The following is a 26,917-nucleotide window of genomic DNA, read 5'->3' as shown; positions in this document are numbered from 1 at the left end:
GTGACTCTCATGTGCACATCTGTGATCTTAAGCCATTAACTCAGCCACAGCTTCAACTCTAGCCTCATGTAAATGCATTCAAATGAATTCTGCACGTACATCGTGTTCCTCTGTCTTTTAAAGCACTATGCTTTGTCTCACCAAATGCTCCGCAGACTCGCAATGAGAAGCTGAACGCTTGCTTGACCCAGATGATTTGAATATCAAAGAGCTTTTGATCAGTGCAATCACTTACTACTTTGTCAAGAAATATTCCCTTTGTATAAATTTGGCTGTGTTGAAGTTGAAGGTTTTCAGCAGCCATAGACACCCAGTGGAACCTGAGCTTAAGAAATATATTTAAGGGGGCAATTTGTAGTAGCCGGGGGGAGGATGCAGGCCCTGAGTAAAGAAGTTAACCTCAGATTGCTACAGGGAGACGGTTCAGTGTGATGTAATTAATGTAAGTTGCTTTAGAGTTAAACGTATCCGCTAGATAACACGCAGGCCTAACTACTAGCACTTTTATCTTGTATTTTGTATTTCATCAACTGCTCTTCATTATACTTTAGTTATCACAAGGATGACACCAAATACATTCTGTTTAATGATTTTTAAATTAATGTTATTAATCTGTTAACCAGTACAGTGTTTAATTAATCAAAATGCAACCAAAAAGTAATAAATCTCAGGCAAGATAACAATGAATCAGGGTAGTTAAATAAAATAAAAAAATAAGCAAAATAAAATTCACATCAGAAAAAGAATTGGGGCAAGTGTGTCATTATTCCAGCAGTATAAACTGAAAATTTCAGAACACTTTCGATTCCACTCTAAGTCCTCAACTCGGCAAAACCAGGTCAGAATCTCTGGGTTTTCTGCACAAAACAGACTGAAGCTTTTATGGATGCGGCACATCGGAGGAGGAGAAGGAGAAACAGAAAAGCAAAAGAAAGAAATAAATGAGGACGAGACCACCATCTCATCACAGTGCAGTAAAAAGAATAGCAGGTGGTCTCCTCTGAGGGATAGACCGAGGGCTATACAACAAATGCATGTTGGGTGTAGATTCCCCAGGGTGGCTTGGCCGTGTTTTTCCCTGAACCGTGAGAGAGACAGACCTGTGCAGTTGCCATGAGCGATCTCGTCAAGGCAACCATTCAGCAGTGCAGGCATGCAAAGAACAGACAGTGTGGTCGCCATTACATTACAGTACCATAATGAAAGCAGCCAGCCATATTTCTACTCAGCCACGATCCCACAGGACCTGCAGCAAAGGATTGTGGGTACACTGTGAACACTCGTAAAAAAATAAATAAATCAGTAACACTTTACAACAAGGTTTCATCTTTAGTTTCAAGATCTAAGAATGAACAATACTTCTACAGCCTTTATTTATAATCTTAGTTAGTTCATTTCAACATATACTCATAAATGATAACATTAGCTAATGCTGTGAACTAACAATGAACAATTGTGTTTTTTATTAACTAACATCAACAAAGATAAATAAATACTGTAACAAATGTATTGCTCATTGTTAATTGACAAGCTTTTGTACAAAAGATTAAGGACAAGTTAATGCTTTACAACACATTTTATTGCAATAAGACTTTTAGAAAGGATTCATTTGCAGTGGTGTGGGTCAATTATAAGAAGAACCTGTATGATACAAACCTTCACGCTGGTGATGACGGACAGATCGAAGTGTCCTTGCTGCAGCCTAAAAGAAGGAAAAATGGCAGAATATTCTGTCATAATATTCCAGGGTTTTTAATGGGTTTGCGCTGTCGTTCTGACAAGGTGTCTTCCCTCCCGGTGACATTCGTGTTGTGCCACGTCTTTTCCTGGTGTTCTCGCGGTGACGAGGAAGACATTCCCATTGCTCGCCCTGCCAGGTTCAGCATCACCTCTCATGGTTACACCTGTCAGTCACATCACACCGCTTGTGTTCATTTGCCCTCCGTGTAGTCCAGGGTAGAGTCTGTATCTTGTAATGACTTATGCGAAGAGCTGAAATGTGGATAATTTGGTGAAACGTTTGTAGGTTCGTATTTATATTTGACTGATTAAGTCGGCATTAAAATTTGCATAATACATGTACAGCTTACATCTAAACTTTGTTAAGAGGCTCATTCAGCAGAATAAAAGATGAATCTCCATTTGAAAGCAACTCCTAAACTCTTCAAAATGATCTGGACTTTCACCCAGTGTAATTACAGCCTAATGGGATTTTAATTCAGGACTGGGAAACTGCATTCATCAGCACTGCCCAGACAATTTCTCCACTAAACAGCCACAAACAGCGTTATGACTGAGAAAGAAAGCATAGGAAACAAACAGCAGAAATGTGTCATGCTTTCTCTTTTCACTTACAGCCTCTCTCAATGAGACGGATCTCTAGGTTTTAAAACAGCACTAGTTACTGTTATCTGTTATAGCCCATATACTGTTCAGTAGAGTCCAAAAGTCTCAGATCACATTAAACATTTAATTTTAAGCTTTTTGATGTGTTTTTAAGAAATAAAAGAATGTTTAGGATAATAAAATGTGTTTATAAGAAAACTATGATGTACTTTATAATTATTGAGGTAAATATTGAAAAATATTTGAGGTTTCTAGGTTATTATTCATATAAGAAAACTTGAGAAGATCTCTTTAACAACGAAATGGAAACAAGCCAAATGTTAAGACACTCTGAATTTCATCATCATTTTTTAGTTCATTTTTTATTTGAAAATAAATAATCCAATAAATATAATTCATGAAGTTACGCTACCGTATAAAAATTAGGGTGAGTAAGATTTCTTATTTTTTGTGAAATTAATATTTTTGAATAATATCTATTCAACAATTATGCAATCAATGTGACATTTATGTTGCAAACAAATTTTTTCAAATAAATGCTGTTCTATTGAACAAACTCACGTTTCCACAAAGAATTCTAAGCAACACTGTTCTAAACACTATAATATTGATAATAGGAAATGTTTCTTAAGCATCAACTTATCATAATCAGTTGAATTCAATAATGTTTATTGAAATCATAATGGCTGCATGAAATTCAGCTTTGGCATTACATGAATAAATTACATTTAAATTACATGGTAAATTTTAATATTTCACATTATTACTGTTTTTATAATCAAATAAATACAGTCTTTGGTGAACATAAAATACTTTTTTTCAAAAGCATAAAAATATAGTTATATGGACTAGATACATTTTATTAGTATCTTTTCCTGCCTCTTTCTCCTTTACTCCTCTTTCGACATTGTCTTAGACTAAATATGATCAATCTGGCACTGTGTAAGGTAGTTTGGCCTGGTGCCGTTGTGTGCATGTGTTTTATTTGATTGAGTTTAAAGGAAACGCTGTGAGTTCATCTGCTGTGGAGTGACTGAATACAAGGTCAAGTGTTCTGAGACTTGCTTCTCCTCAGAAGTGACCTCATCAGACAATCATCATTCTCAAACGCTTGATTTAATTATTAATAAGAGGATGCACTCAACAGTTACTGTAAACGGTTATACATCTGCACCCAGTGTTCACTTTTTTTTTAAGTTAAACACTCATGTTTGTTTTGTTTAGATGAACTTAAAGGAATAGTTCACCCAAATGAGAAAATTCTTTCATTCACTCGTTCTCATGTAGTTCCAAACCAATTACTTTGTGTTCTGCAAAACACTAAAGATGATTTTGAAGGTCAATGGGGTTCAAAACAACCTTCAATTGTGAAAAAAAAAAAACAACAACAAAAAACACTAAAACAAAAAACTTACATCTTGCTCTGCAGTACATCTTGCTCTCTTTCTCTTAATCTTGTGTCCTAGCTTTCCTTCCCTCTGAAGAAGAGCGTTCATAGTAAGTTTCAGTAATGGTTTGAAAGGCTCTACATGTCTTTATTGGATTGATTGCTCATTTGCTAAAAAGAGAGAGATTTTTCCTTCCAGAGATGAGCTCTTTGATGTCAGATTTCAAAATGTCTCGCATCTCATTTTAACATGGGAAAGACATTCTTATTGACAAGATTATTGCATTTTTGCCAGTAATTTATTCTAGCGAAATGCTTCGATCTCTCCATGAGGTCTGAAATATGTCTTCTCACATCTTTTCTTTATAGACACTCATCTTTTTTTATTTATTTTTTATTTTATTTTAATAACCAAACAGGCCATCATGATCTGTTTAATGCCAATGAGATGCTTAAGCTTTGGGGGTTTTTTATCGCTCTTCCATGTGGAATTTTATCTCCGAGTGACCAGCAAGATGTCTCGTGTTTTGTTTCACTCGACTGTGATTCTAATAGAAGCACACTAGCCAAAAGTAATAAAAACTACTATTAGCTGCAGGGGTTTAATTTTCAGCTTCTGTTTCAAATAGTCATTGTGAGGCGTCCCTCCTCCTGTCCTTCTTTACTGGTCTTCTGCAGTGTTCACCATCACTTCAGACAAACATGCAGAAATTCTGTAGAAATAATGACTGTTATATTTCCATTATACTAAATCCAAATGAATCAAAGAATTTTAATCAAAATAAATTATTGAAATATCTCGAAGATGTTTATTTTCTGTTAAGTAGACATTTTTAATAATAATAATTTTGATTTATTTGTATAGCACTTTTCACAACAAAGACCAAAGCAGCATAAAGGATAACTGTGGTTAAGGGGAACTGTTTATTTGTTTGTTGTTTATTTGTTATGGTTTGAACAAATCTATGAACAATTAATGAAGACTTCAAAAAATGAACACAATCTTGTACAATTTTGTGATAACTATCTTTGTGAGGACATTTATTGACACAATGCAATCTCTAGCTCCTTGTCCTAACTTTACCCATCACTACTAAGTGCAGAACCCTTACCCTACACCTACCCTTAACCAAATCTTGACCCTCAAACAGGCCTTTAAAGGGGTCTCAGAAAGTGACCGGTCAAAATGTCCTCATTCTGATGGTCTGAAAGCTGTGTGGCGGTTTAGGGAAATACCTGTAAATGGTGCAATCCTGTATGTGAGGTTATCTGAGGGAGAGGTGCAAAGCAGTTAAGTGCACTGCGAACGGCATAACCAGGAATAATGCAAGATCGATACATCACTTCTCTGAAAGTTGAGAGGGAAATTTACCCAACTGTCATGCACATCACCACATACTCTAAGGAGTTTTACTAAAATAAACGTGGTGAGAAAATATCTTGAGGCTCTGCCGTTATTGAGTTTTATTAGTCCCAGTTATGATTTATGGTTGTTCATGGGTATAAAGTGAGCAAGACACGAGTTAAAATATCACGATTATGGTTCAATAAGATAAGACACATATACTGTATTTCCATATAAATATCACAACATACATTTATCATTCAGTCTAGCACTTTCAAATATTTATATTAAATTAATAATACATTTACATTATACAAATACACATTGATGTATAAATATATGTGTGTAAAATGTATATTTATTTAGGGTGTTCCAAATGAACTCATTTTGTCTAGTGAACTTCAGCACTTATCCAGTCCTCAGGAAGAAGTGAACTTTATACAGACCCTCAATCAGAGTGCAGCTTGTGTACATTTATGGAGTAAAAAGACTTGACGGTTTCATTTTGCAGAGCATTTTTTGGCGTATACTTTTACTGTTACACATCAAATCTCAACATGCTTTGTTTGTGTTGCTACGTTTGCATCACTAAGCCTAAATTAAAATGCCTGGCTTTGGTCTGCGCTCTGGAAGTGTTCTGTTAATAAGGCACTTTGATTGCTGAAACTAAAATATATAAAAAGTAAACCGAAATGTGTTCACAAAATGAAAACTAAACTAAAACTAGCAAAGTTATTAATAAAACAAATAAAAAAGAAGCAAAATTTTTTAGCACATTTGAAACCGATATTACAAATAAAAACAAATTTAAAAATGCAAAACTATAATAACCTTGATGCACTGACGCGAGTCACAAAATGGTCTTTAGATGTCGGAGTGGGGGTCTAGTGGCTCGAGCAGGAGACACAATTTGTATTATGGTCTGTTATGGCCCAGTATATTTTCTGTCCCCTCTGTGCTGTTATATTGATCAAAAGTTGCAAAAGCCCTAAGAAATTAGATGCTTTTAGTGCACGCTGTTTTTTTTTCTTCTTTCTAGTCAATTTTAATCATAGGTCAAGTGTTCAGTACTCATGGGGAGTCAGAGATGTGCTGACTCACTGAAGAAAATTAGCAAGAGGACGGATCTAAATCGGCTTTTCAACTTTGACAGTGTACAAACTATCTTCATCTCTCCCTAGCTCTGTCTCTTAAGTTTTTGCATTGGTATTTTGTGTCCCCTTTTCTGCTTACGGGTGTGTGATTCCTTTTTCGTTTTCATTTCTGACAGCTAAATATACTCACGTCGAAGTTCTTTTTCGATCTTCTCTTTGGGATAAAAAGAAGTTAGCGGTATACTGTTAGCGAACAACCAGACGCCACCCACACTGCTGAGAGCGGCGTTTAAATGAATATGCTAATATGTGCTTCCTTTCAGTAACAAAATAAACACAAAGCAAAAATGACAGGGATGAGAAAACAGTAGTTAAAATAAGCATCTGATTGTAGCAATGTGGATGTTTGCACTTCACGTCACATTTATATACCACTTTACAATAGATCGTTTAAAAGCAAGCAGCTTTACAGTACCAAACATGTCAGTGTCTCTTTCAATTAGAATTACACCAGCATGTTCTACTATAAAGCAGCTCTCCTGTGTGTGTGACATTTAGAGGTGGCTCTATTATTTATTTATTCTATATTATTTAAATATTTTAGTTTGGAAGCATTGTAAAAACCTAGTTCCCTTGGTCATACAAGATTGTTTACTGTCAGACTGATACAAATGTGCATTTTAACTTTCTGAAATTGCATAGAATCAATTGGAACTGGTGATTTCAATATGCACTTGCCATTTTTCTTTGCAATATGCATCAGGCAGCTTGTTTTACACTGTGACTTGAGCAGGCTCCCACCGACAGGCCAGCGACAGCTAATAGAGAGCAAAGAATAAGCGTATTCTATCACATTACTGTAAGCCCTCACTCTTTCTGTCTTTGTCTCTCAGTCTCTCTCTCTCTCTCTCTCTCTCTCTGACTCTCTCCATCTCTCTGTGCTGTGGATGACAGAGGCAGTCCTAACAGCAGAGGGTTCACACACAGTGGTGACAGACAGAAACCCAAATCTCAGGCTAAACCTCATGGGGAGGTTGTCACGGCTCGTTATTGCGCTCATGCTCCAAACTGAAGCCGCATAGTGTTTACGAGTTCACCACAGTCAGGGGAGATGGAAAGAAGAAAGCTTGTAGAAATGCTTAACCCCAACTCTTCTTCCATTATGTTTTAACTCTTTGAAACCTGTTGTTGCTGTATTCTAGCATTTAAAAACTATATATATATATATTTAGTGACTGATGTCTTTGTAATACTTTCCTGATAGAGCAGGTTTACGGATTTTGTAAAGCTAAAAAATAAATAAAATAAAAATACGGTTTTCCTTATTCTAATTTGTGCACAGGCTTTCCAAAACAGAAATTGCTGTGCATTTCATACCTCGGTGGGCTCAGGAATACTCCTTTGTCAAATCTCTGTACATTCAGACACTCGTGCAAAACGTTGTCGATGTCAGCCCACCACCTGGACCTCTATGACTCATTTTCCTTCTCGGCTCTTTTCCATCTCCCCTCTTGACCATTTTCCTTGTCCTTTGAGTATATCTTTGTTTGCCATCTCTAATGCCACTTGACCACTGACAGGATGCTGATGATGACACACTTTTCCCCCGAAGGAAAAATTCTCCAACTCTGTTCCTGAGTTTGAATTTGAATTGAGGATATTGAATTGCAGTTTGAATTGAAATGAATTTAAAATCAAAGAAATTCATATGATTCTAATGGAATTTTACAAATGGTTTGAAAGTTTATATGACAGATGAATTTCATTTTGAAAAATTGGTGGGGGATTCCCACCTTGGGTGATTATTATTATTATTATTGTTGTGGGGGGTGGGGGGGGTTGGGGGCGATGCTTTTTAGACAACTGTTCTTAAAAAACACATTTATCTCACCTAAACTTTTGCTCACTCATTGTATCCGTTTATACAATGGGATAATTTTCTTGCTCAAGAGTTTACACAACACAAAAAAAAGTAGAGCAAACAAACGCAATAGAGTAAAGATACGAAAAAAAAAACTTTTTTGAGTAGGTGTAACACTACTATTCAGGTACAGAAATACGACAGAAACTGAACGAAGTATTCAAATTTAAAATAACACTGGGTAGTCTTTTATTCCTGTATAAATTTAATACATAGGCTATTAATCCAGATTTTTTTTACAATTAAAGCTTTCTTTTGTTGTTTTATCAACATTCATGACAGACACATATTAGACTGTTGTCACTTTAAGAGCTAGTGCACGGATCCATCCTACTGTTACACTTTCGTTTATTTAAGACATAATCGACTGTTTACACGAGGATACTCGCCAAGACTGGAATTTTGACATCATTTGGTGTGTTTTTAAACGTTAAAGCGCTATAATTCGAGGAAAAAAAATCCGTTTTGTTACTCACGAGCGGTTTGTAAAATTATGTCTCGCAGAAAGTTTTAAAATGACTGACTTGATCTTATAATCGGTGTGTGGATTAATTTACAGTACTCATACAACCTACATGCTAAAGTGAATAAATGTTTGTGGAAATTCCCACATTATAAGTGCGATAGACCTTATATAGACCTGCAGGAAGGATTAAAATTATGCGCAATACCTGCAAACCCAGACCGAAATTGTGAGTTTGGCAAGTAGTTTATTGAGATTTCAAGATTCCCCCATTCAAGTAGATAGGACTTGGTCTTGGATGCCTGAAATAGCTGCCCGGAGGCATTGCAAATATGGCCGTTGAATTAACAGACTTTCCTTGTAAGGGACTTTAACCAATGTCTTAGCGACTTCCGTTCTAAATGCACAACTCTTGTCATTGAATTATTGATTTAGTTTTCTAAATCAGCTTTTGAAAAACCCATATCAGTCGAGTACAGTAAGATTCTTACAGCTTTGAAGCCTTCATACCTGTTGCTCTAGTACTCATCTGTGTCTTTATTGGAGCGTGTGAAAGCCTCCATCAAAGCCTGTTCAGTCCACACAAACAACATCCCCGTGCTGTAGTGGGTCTTCTCTCTACTCGAGGGCTTGAAACACATCTGTCTTTTTCTGATCTCTCACTCCCTCTCCTCTCTTGTTAAAGAGGATATTTAAATGTGGCTGTGGGTTCAATCAGTTTTCCACCTTACATAGGATTTTAATTTGGTGTGGCTGGCATTCATCGCAACCCTCTGTAATGACCATACAAACTTAATTATGCTAATAATCATGAGGCCCACTCAGACCTCTATCCCCATATGAGTTGCGGTGGTCTGCTCCGGGCTGCATCTCCTCATCTCCTGATGAAGGCAGTGAGGCCAATTGACCTCTGCAAACATTCAGATTAATTGCCTCTCTCTTTTTCATTTCACTCTCCTCCTCTTCTTGCACTTTCAGCCATTTTAGATATTTGGAGAAAGAAGCCTTTCTGTAGCAGTGCACTCACAGGAGTGTGTTTGTGAATACATGTGTGTTTATGTTGTACTTTCTGCTCTAGTTTAGATTCTATCGCTGAGATTTTGAAGAATGAGAGAAGTTGTTCAGAGTGTGTGTTTGGGTCCGATATAGGGGTTTGCCGAGTAAACCTCACGGGCACAGAGTTTAGAACAAAAGCTTGACATCTCAGTGTTATGTGAATTTTAAACCCAGTTCTCACTATAACACCTCATAAGCGCTGAGCAAAGCTTTCATGCTTATAAAGAAAACATACTAAAACACTTACACAGTCACACATTTACCCTGCAGAATAGAAACACCAGCACTGTGTATCACAAAATTGTTCAACTCAGGTATTTTTTTCAATCGTTTAGATGCCTTGGACCCCCGAATATGATCATTCTGGTGCAAGGGCTCCCTATTCTAAAATGTTAAAGGCAGCTATATATTTTCAGGTACATTTGTTTACTTGCTAACGTCATCTTTTGTTCGTGCAAGTCTTTCAGAATGTGTTTATGTGCTGGTAATTGCAGGTAGGGTACTGCATGGGGCTGTGAAGTGCGCTGTGATGCTGTGAGGCACCAAAATACTGTTGCTTTACAGCAAAGTGTGTACAAAGTGATCTTTAGACATATGTGAATCAACACGCTTCTATTTTACACCAGTAGCTTTGGTTATGTGTACCAACCTACCTACAATTTTCCTTCTCTCAAAGGCCAGTTTTAACCTTCCTTTGGAAATGGATTATGGTACTTTAAAATCCTGTAGACGTATCCCCATAGACATGCATGCACACACACTCTCAAGCTGAGAGCTTTTGTCTTCTTAGCCCTGATCATTAGATCTGCTCTCTGTTAAGTCAATAGTCCTTCAGGGCCACCAGGCGAGTCTCCAAGTGACTGTACCTGAACACACCCAATATACACTGATGCAATTCAATTACTCCTGTTTCCCTGTTCTATGAGGTCAAGGGAAATGTTCACTCTCTCAATTGATTCAAATCAATAATTTCAATCTAATCTGCAGCCTGTCCTTGCCACCACATGCCACTGTACTATGTATTTATGGATTATTGGTTCGTCAGATACAAGCATCGCTGTGCGTCCCGTACATCATTAGCCTCCAGAGGACTTCTGAATATTTCTGTCGTATGTTCACGTGTGGTTTTAGAGAGCTGTGGGAACAAAGATCTCTTTGGTCTTTGGTGCTTGTTGTTGTTCGACCTGTTTTGATCAGGCTTTGTTTCATTGATGAAAAGCTAGTCAGAGGTCAACCTTTTTAGTCTAAGGTCACTGATTTGTGTTCATGCATCTCTCTCTATTGATGCTTTATCCATTAGAAGAGAGAGGGACATTTGTTCTGGTTCTCATTTAGATATGTCAGAAAATCTTTTCCTCTGTTAAAGCTCTCATGTTTGATTTAAATATTCCTCTTAAAGATGTGTCAAACTAGGTTTCTCGCTATATAGCAAATCTCAACTGCTTGATTGTTATATCGTCCAAGAATGTGATCTATATTATCGCCCAGCGATATATCAAAAGTTTACACTTTTTTCGATTGTCCACTTTAGACATTCTCTCATTAGTGTTAGTGGACTGTTAGGTCCAGGTAAAAGCTGGACACATTCACGACAGCCCATGTGATGTAAAAGAAAACGTGACTCATCGGACCCGGCGTTCTTCTTTCACCTTTTTTTTTTTTTTTTGTGAACTATCCCCTTAATGTGCTGTTTCGGAGCACATTTGACCTCTCCTCAGATCTGATATAGGAATATACTCCATCTCTCTCTGTCTTTGTCTAGGAAACGTGACGTTCTACAGAAGAACACAGGAGGGGCTTATTGGTGCATGTCTTTTTAATTGCTGCGTCTTTGGCCAGGGGGAAGTGTAAAAATACACACGTTCTCTCACACACACTCAATGCACGTGTACACACAAAAAAAAAAAAAAACACACATGCATACTGTATCTCACCGGACAGTCATGCTTCTGTTAATTTGCATTGTTTTTCATTTTTCTCGTAACGGATCATCTGTGACCTTCAGCAAGGTCTTGCATTAAGTCTAATTGTGATGAGATGCCTGCCACAGTGGTCCAGGAGCTAAATTAACCATTAGTATTGCACAGAAGACTCCCACCGCTGAACTGTTGTCTAGTATAATGATGTGTTGCATACTATACCACTGCAACGCATGAAAATGTGTGGTGCGCAACTTTACCGCTCACTTATTACCCTCCCTTGATACAAGTTCTGTAAGTGTTGGCAAATGCAGTAAAGCGTTTTTATTTGTGTGTTTGTGTATGTGTGTGTTCAGTGAAAATATGACTCAAACTGCTATAAATCTGTGCCTTTGTTTCAAATGTCAGGCTGTTTCATTATTAATCTCAGCATGAGGCGGACAGAAACGCAGCAGTAGGTAGTTTTTTGTTTGTTTATAAAGAATGTGTGAATAATGCTTTTACATATTTTATTAAAGTCTGTTTTTACAGGCGGTCCACTTCAGAATTCACCAAACGTAACATCTTACAAATTGTTTTTCATCAGAAGCATCGTTGCGATCTAATTAAATAAGAAGGAATGTTTTCTGTGTGCTGTTTACGTCTTCACGCATGGGCAGAACCGCTTGCTGATTTTTTCCTCCTGTTTGAGAGAGAAACGGGCGTGTGCTGGGCGAGAGAGGCTATGTCAGAATGGCAATGAGAGTTGACCTTTCACGAATGCACGAGGCATCTGCTCTTATCGCCTACGCCAAAAGTCTCATTAGAGATTATGAGCTGAAACAATTTGCCTTCTTTTGCCTCCGTAGCCATTTGTTTAAGTTTAATTAAAAACATGTGACCTTCAACCTGCTTTTATGCTGTCTGAATCGAGCTTCATTTGTTTCTACTTGGGTTCTATTGACCGGAGCAGGATTAGACAGGCTGATTTGATTAAATGTACCACAGCTGTTGACATTAGTGGCGTTATTATTGTTGTATTAGAGATACAAAAGGCAGCACCGCAGTTGACCCAATTCATAGAAGAACATTTAGTGCCCATGGGTTAACACACCGGTCAGAAAAGAGAAAAATTAATCTTTGTGTTGTGTAAATGTCAATCTTATGAAGAAAATAAAGCTTGTATCCTGTTAAACAGACAGCAGAAGTGTTCCATGTCTTACCTTGTGTGATTGGCAGATATATTTTTATGGCCATTACCTGTAGAGCTTCATAATTACTGAATGGACAGTTGCTGTTTTAGACTCTGTGAGGTAAGGGACTGAGGTTAGCCACCATTGAGGATAGCCACCACAGGATCTAATTTGATAAAAGTTTACTTTTTAACAAGTTGTATTTAACAAATCACCACAAAATGGTGTTTGTGTAGCTAAATAGCTTCTTAAATAGTAGAGTGTGATGTTAGTAATGTTAGATAATTGGATATTGGACAATGCATCAGCTGATAAAAAGTACCTTGAATTTAATTCAAGTCCCTTTGGATAAGAGTATTTATTTATTTATTGTATATATTTTGCAGGTATTAGTCAGCATCTATTGGAGGTGCTTGGATCAAGCCCGATCTGTTTGGAGAGCAGGCTACGGAAGAGGAAGTGTGTTTGGGTAGGGAGGAGACCGGGTAGAGGAACATACGTTTTGTAGATGCGGACAGCCTGTTTACCAGAACGGCCCTGTCTGTTTGTTAAAGGAAGCTCGAGAGCCTGATGGAGCCGCCTGTAATATGATATGGCATATGAGATTTTATTTTTAGGACAGAGAAGCCTCCGTAAGAAAGGTTTATGGGGTTTTGAGTGGGTTGATCTTTTTAAATATTCAACTTCAATGAAATATGGAGCATGACTTGAGGCTGTTTTGAATTCATAAGTATGTTTCACGAGGCTGGATGTGCATATTGAAAGCTGTCGAAGGCAGTCGAGAGAGAAGCCCGGCAACTTGAGGAGAAGCACCCAGCCCGACTCTAAGTCCGCGGTGGAGCAGAGTGAGCTTAAAAGTGTGATTCTGGAGTGATTCTGTTTGATCTGATGATGTAACATCACACCTGTTCAGAATCTGTAATTTTGCTGCAATGGATCTGATTATTGACTTCTAAAACACAATTAAGACACAAATGACCCTCGACAGAAATATCTTTGTGACGGTAATATGCAACCGGCTGAGACTTATGGAAAACTAGTCTATAGTCTGTAATGAGAAGGGAAGTTAATAGCAAACATCAGCTATCAATGAAGTGTTGGCCGTTGCCAGCAGTCATTAGACAGCGTTAGCCATTATCCGCATGTGGAGGTGGTAATACATTACTACAGAATCCGATCAATTACAGCCACCTCTCCCATAAGTCCCATCTCGTGTAACTGACAGTTCACTGTCTGCACCCCTCTTCTCCATCCCCCTCTCACTCCTTCCTCACTCCATCTGCAGCTCATCAGTCAGTCTACTCATTAACCTAAAGGACTTTGATGGGAGAAAAAGGGAGATATAGAGAGAATGATGGAGAGAGGGAGCGTCTAGGGAGAGAGAGCGCACAGACTGGACTAGGCCTGAAATCAATAGCACTTCATGACGACGGACAGGAAAAAGAGGAAGCCAGCGAGAAAGTGATAGAGGAAGAAAAAATGGGAAGAATGACATTTTTGAATGAAAACAATATTTAACAATATTACATTTTGTTGTGGATACAGCTTTCTTATATTTATTTTAGATTATTTTAAATGTAATTTGACTATTTTAATTGATTCTCTCTTCTAAAAACAGCATAGGTTTATTTTTATTGCATACGTATATTCAATGTAGTGATACTTACAGGAGTTCAAATGTTGTTGCTCATGCTCACCAAGGCTGCATTTATTTGTCAAAAAATACAGTAAAAACAGTTATAGTGTTCAATTTAAAATAACTATTTTCTTTTTTAATGTTGTATGATGCAGCCATTACTCTAGTCTTCATGGTCCTTCTGAAATCATTCTAATGTCCTGATTTGGTGCTCAAGAAACTTTGTTTCTTATTATCAATGTTGAAACGGTTGTGCTGCATAATGTTTTGTGAAGGTGTGATACATCTTTTTCTTTTTCAGCATTATATGAATAGAAATGTCTAAATAACAGCATTTAAATGAAATAGAAAGTGTTGTAACAAGTCTACTCACTTTTGATACATTTAATGAGTCTACGCTGATGAATAAAAGTATTAATTTGTTTCACAAAAAAAGTTTACTAGTGAAAAACTTTTAACCAGTAGTGCATATACTGTATGTAATTTATTTAGACTCCAAAGTACTACTCCTTATATATAAAATAGGCAAACTTAATCAGCTGTATATTTCATTTATACTTTATAGTACCAAGTCTTTAAATTGATACATTTTTCAAAATATTTTAAATTTGGTCTAGTTGACTAAAATTATATGCCTTTTCACAGAGAGTAAAATACAGTACAATGATAATTGCTTAACAAAATATTCACTCAATTTAAAGCATATTTTCTTTTGAAGACAAAAAACAACGACTAAAACAAACCAAGAAAGAAAAACTGTAGGAATTACTGAAAGGGAGTTTGGGAATTGGAAGAAAGATGGAGTGAGACAGCCGCAGACAGCGATATAAATGAGAGTGGGCTGGATTGAATAATTACCCATCCCTGCAGCACCGCACAGACAGATGTCCTGTAGCAGAAAATATTCAGGAAACTCATCAGGTTTGGCATTCAAATGAAGATTCCTTCTCTCTAATTACTTTAAACCCCAGCCCAACTTCCTGTTCTGAGGAGCTTTACAGAGACTGTGACGACTGATTTCATTTGAATCTTTTGCTAATTGTGCAGCTCTCCAACAGTTCACCCTAGTTGCAGCGAGCAGATTCACGATGACAGATATACGTTACTTCCAATTAGAGGTATGGTTTCGCCCACATGCATGTATCCGCTCAAAAATGTTCAAGAACTTTCCTTTGCAGTAGAGCAGCTCATGAAGAGGGCCTAGCCGACCTGATCTCAGCAACTGTCAGGATACACTCTGCTGTGTCTCATCTGTCACAAAATCTGTTTCAAACTTTGTCCCAAAGCTTATGGTCTGATAGTTTGCAACTGTGATGCCAACAGAACATTTGAGCAGGTTGACTAGACAATGCGGGGTCTTCCTTTTGAGCTTTTGTTTCTGAAGATGAATTCCATCAACATGTCAGACAGACAGCCAGGAAACTTTAGTAGTAAATTAAAATCATTTAGCAGGCTCCTTTATCCTAAAATGATTCCCAGCACACTTAATACTGAGACAATAGCCCTGGAGCAACCAGGGATTGTTTATTTCCTAAAGAAAGAATGGTGATAGCTAATGAATTTCTCTTTGTTGGGTCTGAACCTTTGTTACCAGCCCATATCTATTCAACACCCCATGTTGGTGGACCTGTCCAGGACCTTTAAGAAAGCATTTACCCAATCATCATTTATGTTGTTTCTTCAGAAAACAAAAGATATTTTGAAGAATGAAGTCAATTACCATTGACTTATTATATAGAGAGAGAAAAAAACACATTTCAAGAAGGTTTTACAGGTTTGGAACAACATGATGTTGGGTAAATAATGACGACATTTGCAATTTGGGCTGAACTATCCCTTTAAGACAGTTGATGAATCATAATCAAATCAAATTACTGTATGAAAGTTCAACCAAAGCAGAGGGGACAAGAGGGATGTTGTAGCCATATTAGCTAGCATGTGGTGTAGCAGTGATTACACACCACTCGATTGATCAACACTTCTCTGGGCTCTGATCCTTCTGATTACCCCCAAACCTTGTATTTTTTGTCTTTGTCATGGAGGATCTACAGTATGCATCAGGCCATGTGCTGTCCAACCCGTTTCTGTTTTCTTGAGAATGTTTTGTTTCAGTAAGACAAAGTAGCATTCTACTGGTCACATGACTAGGACAGACTCAAACTGCAATGCAGAAGTTGTTTCTTGTTCATTTGTTTTTCATCTTTGAGGCTACGTTTGTCTGTGTATTATTGGTCTTGTCCTGGTTTGTTTGGGGCGGATGACTGCTAGTTAGAGCATGTATGTTAAATTAAAATACTTAAGAGCATATGTGTGAACTTAATATCAGTCACACATTGTGACCTTCATTTAACCTGAAATAGTTGTATCACTCCCTCATGTATGCACATACTGTATGCATGTGCAGTCTTTACCTCTTTTAACCGCTAATGTTGTTCAAAATGGCATACTGATTATTTTGTCAACATCAAAGATCTCTCTAGAGTCTCTCTGATGCTGAGATACAGATGTTTCATCTCAAAATCATGAAACAGCCCAACATGCATCTCTCTCTCTCTCTCTCTCTCTCTCTCTCTCTCTCTCTCTCCCCCCCCCCCCCCCCCCCTTCTCTCCTCCTTATCCCCTAAACAAATATAATTTGGTGACATTCTCTTCTCTCCCCGGGTTCAAGTAAGCATTAAGCCGTTTTCATTTGTAATTAATTTTTGTGAGGCGCTGAATGCTGTGGGATTACAACTCCCCACTGCTGCTCTTTGTTAAAGACTCTGATTGTTCAATACAACTGCCGCACTGAGAGAAAGAGAGTTTATACAGGTGGACATCGTGACGGTGGTAATCATTAAATTAAATCACCCGTTACAGAACTGCACACAGTTACCCCATCATTTTAACATCAAAATATATATATATTTTATTTTATTTTATTTAAGTCTTATTGTATAACTCTTTTAGGTTTTTGTTTCCTTAAAGCGCTTGGTGTACTTCAGTCAAAACAGAAATTATTCTCATACAACAATTTCAAAACATTAGAGCATGGTATTCACAAAATCATATATACATAACCATCTTGACCAACCAATAAAGAAACAGGTAAATGAAGCATATCATCAAACACTGATAAATGCATTTAACAAAATATTCATCAGTTTTCAAACACTTCATGTGGTAAAGTCCACAAATAAAAATAATGAAGTGATTGGTTCAACTCATATAACATAAAAGCAATAACTAGTAGAATGCGTTAACCTCTTCTACTAGTTCATGAATAACTTTCACCTCGGAAATGTTAGCATTCGTTAGTTGAGGGGTAAGTGTGTGTGTGTGTGTGTGTGTGTGTGTGTGTGTGTGTGTGTGTGTGTGTGTGTGTGTGTGTGTGTGTGTGTAGGTGATCTCAGTTTGTAGCGTCTTTTTTGTAGGTTGAGGGCGAGTGAATAGTTTAAGAGGAAGAGTGTACTGTTCCAGTCCTACCTGGAGTCAGACTCACAGTATCTTGACTTTGTGTCTCACAGTCCACAATGAAAACAGGTAACTCACTCACAGTGCTGCAACGTTCAGCTCCCGCTCAGCCCAGGCAACTCTGATAAGTAACTCTGAGTGTCTTTCAGGAATGGGAACAACGATAATCCAGACACTCTTTTACAGTGCAGCCAACGAAATACTTAGAAACGAAGCAATCTTCAATCGAGTTTGTCCTTTTCGGCGGTGTTGTAATGGAAACTCATAAAAATATCTACTATTCAGCTCACGCACAGCCCAAACATAGCCGATGAACGAGTGTCCTTCAGGAATCGAGACAGTGCAGCCAGCGAAATGCTTAGAAACACCAGATAACTCAGGCTTGTTTAAAACTCCAGCAGCTCAAACTCGTCCAGTTCACGTTCACTCTTTGTGTCTTTCACAACTTCCCCGCCTTAACCCCGCACACCTGTTGCTTAAATAATCCCACTACGTCCTTCTGTCTCACCGAACCTCTCCTAATAACCACATTGCATTTTGGTCAATGTAGTTCCTTATTTCTGCCACAACATACCAGAGTTAGAGTACAGATTGGACCAGGACCAAGACTAGACCCCTTCAAGACTCAGATCTGATGGTCCAAAGACTTTGATTACACTGCAGTTTTTCTATATTTTACCATGCAGGGACATCATATCAGACAGATTCATCAGACAGATTGCGGAGACTGAAGATACTACACTATCTTAAAGGGATAGTTTACCCAAATATGAAAATTCTGTTATCATTTACTCACCCTAATGTCATGTCAAAACTGTAATTCAAAAAAGACTTTTTTTTATTCTGTGGAACATAAAAGATGTTCTTTTGTTCGTACAATGGAAGTCAATAGTCACCAAAACTGTTTAGTTACCAACATTCTTCAAAATACCTTCTTTTCTGTTCCACAGAAGAAAGTCATACAGGTAAATAATGGCAGAATTTCCATTTTCTTTCCAAAAATTTACTTTACTATATTTACTAAGATATTGTAAAAACTGTCAACTGTTATTGGCCATAAATTGAAAGTCATTGGGGTACAGAACCTGCAAATACGCGCACACACACACACACACACACACACACACACACACACAGAGAGAGGCACATAAAACAAAGAGATGCACACGCAACATAGACAATGTCTTTGGAGAAGAAAAGGAAACCTCTGAATTATGCCGTTTAAACGTGAATCATTACTTATTCTCTTTCTGTGTTTCAGTGTTCACACTCGCTGATCCCAGAACAACACATGGACTAGCTTTGATATGTTTGACTCTTGCTTGGGTTCAGAGGTTATGCTACTACTTCAGCTTGGTAATTAGAGAGTTACAGCCTCTCTGGAACCTCCTCTCCTCCTCCTTTTTATCTTTTTAATATTAATTGCCTTCCCTCTGTCATAAATGTCAGTCGAAGAACATAGAAACCCATAAAAACATGCTTTACCTGTGGCACCAGTGGGCGGCTTTTGGGTGCCCAGTGTATGAGGCATGTCTCAACTGATATGCTTAATTACTGCTTAACTCATGTAGGCATAGGGGCTAATGTGCAGGTCATCGCTCTCCTAGTCCTTCAGTCAGACAAAGAGGGACATTAGAGCATTATGGGCTCTGAATTACAGCCCTCTTTATCAGTCAGGGCTTGCCTCTCTCACTGGTCTCATCATTTGAGAGCCACCACATCAAATGCGCACACACAGTCTCTCACAGTCTGACATTGTTTGCCATTTGTGCAGAACCAAACCCATATTCTGTCGCCCAGGGTTCTGTGTTATTCATGTGGCAACCCATAATCACGTCTCTTTGCACCGTAAGGCATCAATTAAGGCATAATTTATTACCAGTATTTCTGGTCTAATTCACCCGCTCAGAATTAGCTCTGATTTCCCTTGACCTTGTCCGCATGTGCCATCTCCCCTTTTTCCGCCTAAATGTAGATAAACGAGCGCGCACAGAGTCCAAGCGAAAGAGGGCCAGTAGGACAGCCTGATCATTAAGCTAAATTTAGTCATCAAACCGTAGTGTTACGTTAGCTCACTTTGGCTTACATAGATGCTATAATTCACAGCAGGCGAACTTTAATTCCCCATTCATTGTCCCTCGAAAAACCTCAGTGGACTCAGACTTTGCTTTGGCTGATAAGTAGCAGCCCAACATAGTACCAGTATTATTATTTTTATGCATGCACCAATATTTGGCCAATTAGATACTATTACATTATCGGGGATAATCATTTCAGTTGTTAAAATTCTGATGATAAAAGGGAAAAAATAAACACCAAATATGATTCTACAGTTTAATATATATATAGTGCACCCTTATTGTTTATCACATAAATGCATTTGGGACGTGTGTAAAGTCCCGTCAAAGGAGTATCAGTAACATGAACGTCTACCCTGTTCCTCCCACTGAGCAAAGTCATGTTAATTTCCATGCAAATGTGACCTCAGCCATTCACCAGGTGCCATTTCCAGGTTTAGAACGCTAGATTGCAGTCAGACGGATGGTATAATCATTCCTAATACTTCTATAGATTATATGGCGAGCCGTACGGCGTGCAGAGGGGGAAATTATGTGTCACCGATTGCATTGTGCGGAGCTCCTAAAGTCCCGAATGGTGTGAGACAGGCTCCATTGCAACTAATCGGACGCCTGTCTGCGTGCAAGCTCGTTAGGTTGATCAAGTGCCCTCTTCTGCTGTCACGTTCCGTCGAGTCTCCTGCCAAAACTTCTGCTGAAGAGTAGGGGAAAGAAAGGAGGAGAGCAAAGAGATGAAAAGAAAGTGAGTTTCTCAGCGGCCCCCAGTGCAAATGCAAATTGATCAAATGATCTCTAAAGTCAGAAACCGGTATTTCAGCCCTGTTCTATTTGAAGAGAGGAATGAGACTGTCTCTTTCAGATGGCACAGTCTGGACGTGAGTGAGTTTTTATGAGCCTAACTGAGGAGAATGCGTACTGATGAAAGATTTCTACCGCAGTGTGTGTTTGCTTCATAGACGCTTGAGGGAATCTGAAAGGATGGACGGATTTGAATGTTTTTGGAATATTAATTGAACGTTATTGGCCAGAGAGATAAAAGATTAGATTGAAGGTTTTTAAGATTTTTATTTAATTGACTAGAGTACATGTTCTACCATATTAAAGGAATAGTTCAGTCCAGAAATGTCAGCATTTACGCACCCTCATGACGTTCTTCAGTGAAATGCAAAAGGACAGTATGTCCAAGCTGCTTTTTTTCCTTGCAACGAAAGCGAATAGTGGCCAAAATTGTCAAGCAAGATTTTCTCCTTATATCTAATTTCAGTCTGTTGCGTATATCGAGCTATTGAATGATTTTACAAGAGTTTGAAGATCCATATAGACTATTATTTATAGGATGTTTTTATGAGGCTTTTTTTGGGCGAGTAAATGAATTTTAATTTTTGGGTGAACTATCCCTTTCATTTATTTATTTAATGATGCTTAAAGAATCATAAACTCATTTCATTATGGAAGGCACAATGAAACATTTAATTGAACTAGCTGCTGAACTTTAGCTTTTACATTCTTAAGTTGTATTATTATGATGATTCCAGAACAATAAAAATAACTGGAAATAACTGTATTAGATAGAGCTTGACTGTCACAGCTGCTCACTGCTTTGTGTCTCTAGTACTACATCTAGCTACTGTTTTTTTTTTTCCTCCTGCTCTCTCCTTCTTTCTCTCACTTCTTATAAAAAGTTTAGAAAAAACTTGGCATCTGCTGCTTCCTGGTGAATGTGAAAAGAACAAATCAGAAGTCATGTAGTGGTGCAGTGTCTCCATCGTACTGTAGCTTGTGTTTTAGCACTCATCAAGAAACACAGACCTCATCCTCACGCTAATGAGAGACACGCAGCCTCTCCATATCAACAGGGTCAGATTGCAGCACCCGAGCCAGCCAAAAAGTAGGAGAGGATAAAGAAACTAAGCAGTATGGTGCCAAACAAAGTCATGTGGAGAAAAAGAAAGATTCTTTTAAGAAAGGGAAACAGCAAATGGGACGAGCAGGAAATGAAGGCGAAAGTGGAAGAGCCGAAGAGACTAATGAAAGTGGCCTGAAGCATAGGGCAGAGAGCGGCACACAGAGACAAACGAGTGCACATTCTCACAAAGCAGTAATGAGAGCGCAGAGAACTCACTACCACACACACACCCGACCATGGCTCGCCGACACACTCCTATGCTGTACTTTACAGCTATCATTCATCTTAAACCACTCATTTACTCTGCATGACACAATGCACAATGCATTCTGTCCCATTTACTGTATGTTTCATCATTGAGAGCATGCACAAGATTATAGACATTCACTAACATTCGAGAAGCACATTGCTTGGATAAGCCATGAGATTGTTTATTATATGCTGCCTTTAAAAAGGTCAACACTCATGATAGCATTTACACATTATTTATTCTGACAGTTCTTGACTTATACATACTGTAATCATGCATAACCTATAGGGTCTAAATATAAGATATATTAGTGGTGCTTGTTAAGGCTAATGAATGACACTATTATTATTGTACATAGACGCAGTTAAAGGACAAGTTCGGTATTTTACACTTAAAGCCCTGTTTTCAGATCGTTTCTGATGAAATACAATGGTTAAGATTGAAATTTGGACAAATGCTGCTGGCCCGAGAATTTTGTCCAACTCCATTGACTTGTATTGGATGAAAAACTACGATAAAACCTGTTGGAAAGCATCTTTTGCAGCAATTTTTGTGTGAGCATATCAGTGAACACCCCTGACCACTCGGTGAGTTTCACGTCTTTGTAAATGAAAGTTTAATGCGTTTTAGGAAGGATTATTCCAGTGCACCTATGCAACCATTGTGGAGGTGGGGGGGTGCTACCACAGAAACCGAAAATTCTCGGGCCAGCAGCATTTGTCCAAATTTCAATCTTAACCATTGTATTTCATCAGAAACGATCTGAAAACAGGGCTTTAAGTGTAAAATACCGAACTTGTCCTTTAAATTGGCAGCAGTGACATTTACAAAAGTTTACTATTTCAAATAAATGCTGTTCTTTTGTAGTTTCTTTTCATCAAAGAATCTTGAAAAAAAAACATGGTTTCCAACTTTCCATCAAAATATTAAACAGTACATCATGGTCATGGACAAGCAGGCACTTCCCTTGAGATAATGTAAATGTAGTTTCTTTTGCTATCATGGTCTTACAGCTTGATGAATGTGGTTTATTGTGTTGGAGGTCTGCAGAAGACCTTTAGAAACTGTTATGAGGAGATCAAATCAGCTGCAGTTGAGCCTTTTCAGTGGGAAATTTGTTGGAGGATGAAGAAACCATCATGTCTGCATGCTCCTTTATTGCAGTATTTTTGCTTTGCTGTGGAAGTTTATCGCTGGCTCTTTTCTTCTCGCTCTCTCTCTCTCGTTCTCCATCTTTTCTTGTTTGTAGAGATTGTCCTTGTTTAAAGCACTCATACATCACTCTGTCCCTCGCTCCTGCACTGAAGTGAACGAGTGTGCTCTGCACCTCGGTGAGGCTCTGTTTGTAATGCAGGTGGTTTTTTTATTTATTTTTTGCGCGCCGTGGCTGTAATATACGCTCTCATCAGAGAGCCGAGCCTGGCGCAGGAATCGCCGCTGATGTGATGATAAAGCCGTTGAGTCTAGAACCAACCTGGAAAACTTATAGTAGTTTGTCAGGCGCACCTTTCCATAAAGCATCCATACAGGTCAATGCAAGGTCAGATGAATATGGATTTTTTTCCTCTCTTATTTATTCATTTGCTTGGTTTTGTTTTTCCTACATAAAAATGTATACATCCAAATAATGTAAATTATACAGTAGGTCTAAATCTCTCGAGACCAATGGAAGTCTATTTCCACATCAGAGTATAAAAAGAAAAAATATATTTATATCACATAATTGTGACTTTATCTCACATTTGCCACTTCATATTTTGCAGTCAACGTCATTGCTTGCATTTGTGACTATATTTCACAATGTGTCTTCTCATAATTGCAAGTTTATATTATTATTAATTGTTATTTTAATTAATTAAGACTTAAAATTACACATGCAAGATATGAAGTTGTAATAATTAAAAGTAAAGTAAAAACTATTATAAAAACCACAAATGAGGAATAATATCTGACTTTATATCTCAGTTACTTGTTATTGTTTCTGTTACCCAGAAAATAGGCTTCAAGTGAGACCACATTTGATCAAATTTGGCATTTAAAAATGTTAAAATTCCAATTTTAAGATGTTTAGAAGTTTAAAATAAAAAATAGAATGATGTGAAATTAAGATTCTGCATTATTTCAAGGTATCTAAGCTAACACTGCTGCTATTAGTCTTTTTTTTTTCAGTTAAATTGTAATGCTGATCATATAATTTAAAGCTTTTAATTTATATCAAAATCAAAGCATTTTTCGCTGGTGATCTCAGACTTGTGAGCTCCTCTGACTACATCTCACAGTCTGGATGGTGGTAAGAGTGAGTGAGAGAAGGACGGTCGGAAGGATGGCTATAAGTTGTTCAGGTAGATGTGCTGGGTAGTGAATCATTAAGTCAGTGAAACGCTTCCCACCAGCCCCTGCACCACATCACAGATCAGAGATTTAATGCTGGAAAGGCTAGAAGAGCAGCGGCGGCAATAAAAAGGGCGAGAGGTGACGGTACTGAGGTGAGCGAGCGTATGCGCCTCTTTAATTTTTATTGTGTTGTCATGCTGTCGGCTGCATCGCTCTCCGTCTTCCGCTCTCATTTCTTTGTTGACTTTAGTGTCTACACAACCCGTCCTCAAAGAGCTGCTAACTTTTATAAACGTTTTCATGAGAACCTGTTTTTCTTTCTCTCTCCCCATCTCTCTCCCATCCCTCCTGCAGAAAACATGAAGGCACCTCTGCAAAGGTCACGGTCGCGGCAGAATATCAATTTCAACTCAACACGAGCACCCACTGCCCAGGAGCCTCATTACGAGAGCGAACCCCATCCGTCTGCAGCCCACAGGCCGACCCACCGGCCTGAGAGAGAGAAAGAAAGAGCGAGAGAGCGAGAAAAGGAGAAAGAGCAAACTCCGACGCTTTGCTCATCCAATGGTGACACGGATGTGGAGGCCTTGCTCGCCCGTCTGCGTGCCCTATGATGACATCACCGCCTCCTCGGACCTCTCGGGTTTGACCTGTGTGTAGTCACTACGGTGACACAGACACAGAAAAGAAACACAAAGCTCACAGTCACCTTTTGCTAATAAATGCCGGCGGGTCGCGCACATACGCACATAGGAAAAGTCTTAACAATTAACCTTTCCCATCCGTCTCCTCTGCCCTTTTACCTCCAACAACAGACTTCTTGTCCACAGAATGCAAGTCATTGTGCTGGTTTGGTCCAGGATGAAAACTCGCTGTTTTTTATTAAGCAGCTAATTACTGGATGATTTACACTGACCTTTGGGCCAAGCACTCGTCTCTTTTTTTAATGTCATAAACAGACCAATTATTACTCTTTAAAAGGCTTCACACTGCTCTTTAAGGCACATGTGTCTTTTCACATATATAGACACTTTGTGCAATAACAGTTCAAATTTGTCAAATCAAATTGACCCTTTCTGGTTTCAGACTCATTTTACCCCAGCTAGCTATAGCATATAATATAGGTATATCTTAAAATGTTTATTATAAATATAAATAACTTTTTTCAGTGTGATTGACCCTTGTTTGTATTCATGTTAATGCCAAATTAATCCTAAAAAGTTGTATTATGCATGGAACTCATTATACTTAACGATTACTGATGTACTCATTTTTTCTAAATAAAAAAGAATGTATTAGTTGGGTTTCGTCCCCCTCAAGAGAGACGGTACTATGTAACAGCAGCGGTTCTGTATTACGAGAGCCGCTGACAGCAGATCCCTGAGTGCCAGGAGTATTTGTACTACTTAGCAATCCTCACTGATATAATGCACACTCTTTCTCTGCACATTTGTTCTTGGATCTGTTGCTTTTCCAAATAATGTTTCCTTTTTCTTTCCTTTTTTATTCGTTAGACATTCGATTTCTTTTGTTTCTTTTAGTGTGTGTCTGTCTCATTGTGTGCACGTGTTTGTCTGGTGTTTTCTCATTGTATAATTGGCACGTTTTTCACATTCCTCCTCATGATGTTTTCTGTTCTGCTACTCCTGATGTGATTTTCCTCTTTACTGCTCTCAATCAGGCGTGACATCAGAATGAGATTACCTGTGAAATCACATCTCTTTCTCTCTCTCTTGTTCTCCCTGGACTTACTGCACTCACATCACCTTTTTTGATTCTTTGAAACAACATTCTTGTTATTGGATAGACATTTTTGCGATGACATCCTTTGGTGAAATGTTTCAAATAAAATAAGGAAAAGAAAAATGATGCAACAAACTCTTTTGTTTGGCTTTAAAAGAGGCGAATGTCACTTGTTTTGTTTTTTTCGTTCCACTTACACTTTCAGTTTCCCTCATTAAAAGAGTGCATATGTTTTCTCGCATCTTCTCGTTCTTTCAGAAATCTCATTTTATGCACGGTTACCTGAGAGTCGGGGGGTGAGGACAAGAAGGGAGGGTAGCACCTCCTGGAGAGATGAAAGCCTCTGCTACCCACAATCACGCTGGTTATTGTATTGTAAATAATAATTAATGCTGTTTCCAAAGGTGTACGTTCCAGTTTAATTAATCCAGTGGAAATGTGGGAGGGAGTTTTGGCCGTGGACTTCATTCTTCCCTTTCACAGCAGCCGGTAGCTTAAAATAAAGGAATGATAACGGATAACTTGCTGTCTACCACATACAGCGAACATAAGTTAATGACTGACATTGGCAGCAACTGCACATGCCTTTTAAATAGTGAATGAGACATAGTGACATGAGACTTGACCAAGTGTTGATTGTTGCTAAGACAAATGGATTTATTTTATTATTATTATTTGTTTTGTAGTGGTGGTTGTTTTCCACAGAGCTTGGGATTGTAAACTCAGTGAAGATACATGGGTGATTTGACATGAGTCACATGACATGAGTGACACAAGCAGTGACCACATGGTATACTAAATTTGTGTTATTTTA

At 38.2% G+C, this 26,917-nt stretch overlaps 1 protein-coding gene across 3 annotated transcripts in view; it reads left to right on the top strand.

Moving 5' to 3' along the window:
- diaph3 (diaphanous-related formin 3) overlaps nucleotides 1–26,334 on the top strand; it is a 330,760-nt gene extending 304,426 nt beyond the window's left edge. For all 3 annotated transcript variants that reach the window (XM_082156057.1, XM_082156058.1, XM_082156056.1), the window contains one exon: nucleotides 24,715–26,334. In XM_082156057.1, the coding sequence (XP_082012183.1) occupies nucleotides 24,715–24,974 (260 nt within the window). In that variant the 3' untranslated portion in view covers nucleotides 24,975–26,334. The remainder of the gene's footprint in view (nucleotides 1–24,714) is intronic.
- The last annotated feature ends 583 nt before the right edge of the window (nucleotides 26,335–26,917 follow it).

The sequence above is a fragment of the Leuciscus leuciscus genome (genome assembly GCF_965113295.1).
Source record: "Leuciscus leuciscus genome assembly, chromosome: 23".
In the NCBI taxonomy this organism is placed as follows: domain Eukaryota; kingdom Metazoa; phylum Chordata; class Actinopteri; order Cypriniformes; family Leuciscidae; genus Leuciscus; species Leuciscus leuciscus.
This window is presented reverse-complemented; position numbering and strand designations above follow the sequence as displayed.